This window comes from Ochlerotatus camptorhynchus, unplaced genomic scaffold (genome assembly GCF_037179485.1).
Source record: "Ochlerotatus camptorhynchus isolate MF236.1 unplaced genomic scaffold, CSIRO-AGI_Acam_v1.1 ptg000077l, whole genome shotgun sequence".
In the NCBI taxonomy this organism is placed as follows: domain Eukaryota; kingdom Metazoa; phylum Arthropoda; class Insecta; order Diptera; family Culicidae; genus Ochlerotatus; species Ochlerotatus camptorhynchus.
In genome coordinates, this window is record NW_027040567.1 from 11,710,297 (window position 1) to 11,716,296 (window position 6,000).

The 6,000-nt window shown below is 41.4% G+C and overlaps 1 protein-coding gene across 1 annotated transcript in view; it reads left to right on the forward strand.

Annotated features, from left to right (window-relative positions):
* LOC135697634 (5-hydroxytryptamine receptor 2A-like) overlaps nucleotides 1-3,527 on the forward strand; it is a 388,901-nt gene extending 385,374 nt beyond the window's left edge. Inside the window, exon 5 of the mRNA XM_065217417.1 lies at nucleotides 3,280-3,527. Within this exon, the coding sequence (XP_065073489.1) occupies nucleotides 3,280-3,527 (248 nt within the window). The remainder of the gene's footprint in view (nucleotides 1-3,279) is intronic.
* The last annotated feature ends 2,473 nt before the right edge of the window (nucleotides 3,528-6,000 follow it).

Here is a 6,000-nt window from a genome sequence, read left to right on the forward strand (position 1 = left end):
TGCTTCTCACAGCCAGTGTGGCAGGTGAAAAGCTCAACGCTTCGTCGGATTGAAATTCAAGCATCATCCTTATAAATCAGAAGGTCGGCCCTGCGGTCCTCGACCATCCTCAACCGCGCCGCCGAAGCGTGATTGGAGTAGGAAACATCCTTTTCCACTTTCACTTTTCCACTTATGTTAGGTTTCAAGGGGAATATGTATGACGAAAGAGAGAGGGGAAGACAGCCCGCGGGAAGTGAGCACGACTGATTCCGAATTTGATTAAAAAATTTGATAAGCACTCCGGGGGTCTATTTCCTTTCCCCGTTCCGACCGTGTACCCGGTGATAGACTTTTGTTTTGTCTGTCCCTCTCTCTTGAAGAGGGATGATAGTAAACCGGTACTTGGGTATTGTTGAGACTGTACGCGGAATATGATGGAACTTGTTCGGGGAAATATCATCTTCTGCTCGTCAACGGTTTTCATTGCGTTTCCGTCACGGGTTCTGCATGTTTGAACTCGGAAACTTAATTTCAGAGCGGAAGTTGAGCTGCCATCTCCGTTGCGGTGGCCTCGTCGTCGGCGGAACCAGATATGCGGTATGAGTGAAATAGGACAACGATACGACACAATTTGAAGAGGCGCTTTGCTCCGACGTCCCAGAGGATGATTCCATGCGTGACTGCTGTTTTGTCATGCTTTTGTCTTGGGGGGAGATTGTCGCTCGAGGTGGATTCGTAGCTAATAAAAACTTAACCGGATGACATTGCGGGAAGAGCAATATTTGATTCGCGGTTTATTGCAGGGTTGAAGAGTTATGGAATATTTATTATATCTGCCGAAGAGGAGGAGCGGGATATGTTTCAAGTTCTATAAGTTAGTCCTTCTTCATCTTGGCTGATAAAGTTGATGATGGAACTATTGTTGTTTGTTTGATTTTATTGTAGTCATTACCCGAGCAAAGTCCGTTAACAAAATGCAAGCAAATCGATATTAAAGTTTGCAGTTCCTATCATAATGAAAATACATTTTGATTTCAATTGTCGCTACAGAAGTCTGATTTCATATTGTGCTTTCATTATGCAGTCAAGACATTTTTAATCAAAGCAACTTAACTTGAAGTTCTGCTGTTAATTTCTTGTTTAAAATTTGATTTAAGTTCATATGCCGTTTATTTGTTTTGTTTAACATATTTAAGGTCATTCGTGACTAAACCGAGGTGAGATTTGAGATCAAGTCTTTCAGCGTGAAAAGCATGGATGATAACCATTAAACATTATGAATGCAAAATCAGTTATTAAATTTATTTCATTAAAAGCAGGATTAGTTTTCCGTTTGATTCAGCAGTGTAAAATGTTGCTCTCATTTTTGCTGTGTTAACCGCCTTCCTGGATTTTATGCTTTACTTAAACTCAATGGTTTTCGAGCAGCGCTAGATTCTCCCATAACCGTCGTTTTATTTTTTAGAACATTCCGTTTCATTCTAAACAGATCGAACTAAGGAAATGAAAACGCCTCATCCTAAAGGGAACAACGCCCAAGTAACGGAAATGATTGCAGTGGTTTTTGCATTCCACATAGACACATATACTATATAAAGAAATTTATCTTCATTATAAACCAGCTTCTGATGTACCTCTGTCAGTAGGCAACAAAAGCGAACCACTTCAAATTTCAATTAACTTTGCAGAAATTTATTAAAATTCAGTCGCAAAGTTTGTCAGATTGATTCCCAAATTCTTGATTGACTTTAACTTTCAATGTGATAACAAACTCATCACCTAAAACTGTCTCCTTGACATGAAAGCAGAAATTCACTCAACGGCCGTTTTCGTCACTGTCCTCGTTGTCAACGTTGACAGCTGAAACACAACTCAGTGACGACGGTGACACAGTTCCGTCTGCCTTTGTCGTCGTCGTCGTCGTCGTCGTCGTAGTCCTTGTCGCTGGAAGATGTATAATAAATTACTGCCAGACCGGTAAATGTTTTGATTAATTTTGTTCCGCTAACTTACACAGCAGTGTTTTGTCCATGATCCCGTGTCTCAGTACAGTAGAAAATCGAGTGTGCGTCTCGCCAAAGATGGATCGATCCGTAATCTGACGACAGATTTCACGGCACGGTCATCAATCAAGGAGTTTAGTAAAATATGTGTCTCTAGAAAGGTTCATCATGTCTGGGAAATTATCTTCGTCTGCCTAGTAAGTGATATTATTTTAATCAAGCGAAGCTCTGTTCTAAAAGCCTCCTTCGTCAAGTTTTGCAGTATTTTACGTCTGGCATCATATCATTTAACTACTCTACTATAGTACTCTTTAACTGCATAATCAATCACCGGATAAAATTCCCTACCCCCTCCCATCAATCAAGTAACCTCGTAGCATTTGGCAAATGAAGCAAAAACGACCTCAATCAGGTCAACAAAACACACCATAACTTCGTAATCAATCTAGTTGCGGCGTTGTGGGCACAGGCAGGCTATATCTCTCCCATGGTCCAAACACATGCTTCACTTCGTTCAGCAGGTGTTGTGTGTGTCCGTTTAGCTAGGGACAATCAGCAGAGAAAAACCTCATCAAATAGATTACCACCACCACCCAAACGAATGCGCCACCATTAGCAAAAAACCACTAACGAACAATACTGCTTACATGGCTTCCCAAATATAGAGGGCAGTAGAGGGTTTTGCAGTTCGAAATATGACTAGATGGAATGCTGCCGATTAGCACTTTGAAGATTAAATAAATTGTTTGATAATTAGGTGTGAGGGCGAGCAGTCTTCAATCGTACACTGAAAACGAAACTAACTCAGGGAGTGAGTCACTTTTACTCAGTTGTATGGTGAAATATCTAAAAGCGTAGGTCACTCAGCGCATGAGTATCCTACGCTTTTAGAAATTTCTCCATACGAATACTCAATCTCTGAGGAAGATTCGTTTCAGTGTGTGGGCTGGTGGAAAATCGACTCAAGAATGTTTGGCGAGATTCAATTCTAATTAAAAATATAAAAAACGATGCAATTTGTCGGATATATTAATTCTACATCATACATTTTTGGAAATCGATTATTTTTCGGAAATCTCCATGCCGAAAACCGATTATTTACCACTGGCAGGTGAAATCTGTCGGATTTGATGATGACTATTATTCAAATTCGGGAATTAACCTCAAAATGTATGAGTAGCTTTTTTCCAACAAGGCGAAAGGGAAAATGCGGGTCAAATATTCATGTGCATCCAATCCACTATCCAGTCAAGAAACTATAAATAATCCCATTCTCTTGTCATTCTCAATACAGGAAACGTATTCGTAATAGCGGCCATTCTGCTGGAACGGAACCTCCAGAGTGTGGCCAACCATCTGATATTATCGCTGGCCGTGGCAGACCTTCTGGTGGCCTGCCTGGTGATGCCCCTCGGAGCCGTGTACGAAGTGTCGAAAGAGTGGCGACTCGGAGCGGACCTCTGCGACATGTGGACCTCCAGCGATGTCCTGTGCTGCACGGCATCGATCCTCCACCTGGTGGCCATTGCTCTCGATCGGTAAGTCTTTTTGAGCTGAATATGTTCTCGAATCAACAATATTGAAAATTCTGGAAATTGTGTCTACCCACTAGTGTTGAACTTAAATTTCCATCAATCAAACATCTGCCGTGGATTGTTTTCCATTTCCCGAATACATTAATTATGCACAAGCTTTTAAAAAAGCAAAAATGACTGTTATTACTTGGGATTGATTTCCCAATGACCATTGTGATTCCTGTATACCGAAATGTACATTCCAATCACCGAATGCATGATTTGCTAACCAGCCAACCGTGCACCGACCGTTTGGGGAATAATTAAACGCTGTTCGAATATTTTTTTAATCGTATCAAATCGAAACATTACTTCCACTTGCGGGGATTTCATCGTATGTCGGTAGGTGCTATGCTGGTGGTGGTTTTGATTATTCAGTTGACTGTGAATTTTCACGTTTCCAGTCGTAAATGAGAGCATAATGTGTTGCTTGAAAACGCATCGAATCTCGAAATCGATATGAATGCAAGGTGGTTTTTTTTCATTCTCAAATGAGCAAATCCACGCCAACTGGCAAATTGATTTTACTTTACCCTCTCCTAGTTCTATGAAACTAGGGAAAATGAGCCAAGCAGGGTTCTACATTTTCGAAACAAAGAAAAAAAACCCGAATTTATCCACCTATGGTGTGATCAGACCCTTCTTACTTATTCAAGTTTATTTATTTTATTGTCATTATCAGTGACCAAGCCTTCCACCCCCCCCCCCCCCCCTCATCCAGTGACGCTACGCCACTGCCTGGGGGTACCCGGAATATATCCGGGTGTAGTATATTTGGTGAGGCTACCAATCACCTTATCAACGTATTTTAATGTGATTTAATGGGTTTTAATTCAATTCATATTCAAGCAACTTCCCCGGGGTACCCGGAACATGTCCAAGTGTGTCCAATGTGGTCTGGAACACTTAACACGACTTTCATTGATCTTATTTTTGAATTCTGTAGTAATTTGATGTGTCGCATGATGGTTTTGATACGTTTTCCGTTAAATCCAGCGTGAAGGCCCATATTCACCGGATCTTATTCCGGCCATATCTCCGGAACCGGTTCACCGATTCCAAAACCGTTCAATGGGACCCCAAGACCTATCATTTGGCGCCAAGTTTGTCCAAATCGGTTGAGCGGTTGCTGAGAAACGTGAGCGCATTCATTTCGTTACATACACACACACATACACACATACACACATACACACATACACACACACACACACACACACACACACACACACACACACACACACACACACACACACACACACACACACACACACACACACACACACACACACACACACACACACACACACACACACACACACACACACACACACACACACACACACACACACACACACACACACACACACACACACACACACGCACACACACACACACACACACATACACACACACACACAGACATGTTCCGATCTCGTCGAGCTGAGTCGAATGGTATATGACACTCGGCCCTCTGGGCCTCGGATCGATAGTCGATTTTTCAAGTGATATCTATACCCTTCTTTGTAAGAAGGGTAAAAAATGAACGCTCCACAGAATCGCTTCATTTCGAACAATATCATTTTCGTGTAAGTCATTGTGTTTTTTGTTATCGAGTCACGATGAAAATTCCTCCTGTCAAACATGACTTGACTATCGCTTGTTTCGTTCGTCAAGTGCATCAGTTCATTTCATTTGAAGCAAAGACTTGTTTCAATTGATGCAATGAATGACTCAAAAACTGTTTTTCCACTTTCACTTCAATTCGGGGCTAATTCGACTTGACACGCGTCGCTCAGGCTCAAAATATAGTAACCGGATAGTATCCGCACAGTATCGGTTGCCGATAGGCATGGCATCCGGATTATATGTAGAAACAAAATTTTATTTTATATTAACGAATATTACACTAAAGAGGCCATTCTGGAGTCCAAGATGGCGGCCATTGGGCTCAGGAAAAGTCCCAAATACCCTACAATATTGGTATTTAAGGAATTTAAGGATTTAAGGAAAATCAATATTCGACACCATTTGTAGGGTATTTGACACTTTTTTCTAAAATCAGAAGGTACCATCTTGAATTTCATGATGGCGTCGGACATTGATTTCCAGCCTCTAGATGTTGCCCTGATTCCAAAAATACTCACATTGATCGGTATTTGGCAGTATTTCATAAAAACCGCCATCTTAGATTTTAAAATGGCGTCAAACATCGGTTTCTGGCCTCTAGACGTTACTGGGATTTCGAAAATACTCACATCTTTGTGCGCTTATCACAAGTGAAGCATTTACAGTTGGATATTTGTCTACTTGGCTGTACCGCGTCGCGTGGTAAAGTGTTCCGCGATGAGGCGAGAAAACACTTTTAAAATCGATTATTCGAACTTCACCAAGCCAATGGTCGAAAAACTTTATGGATTTTGTCGGTCGGTTCTCGGTTT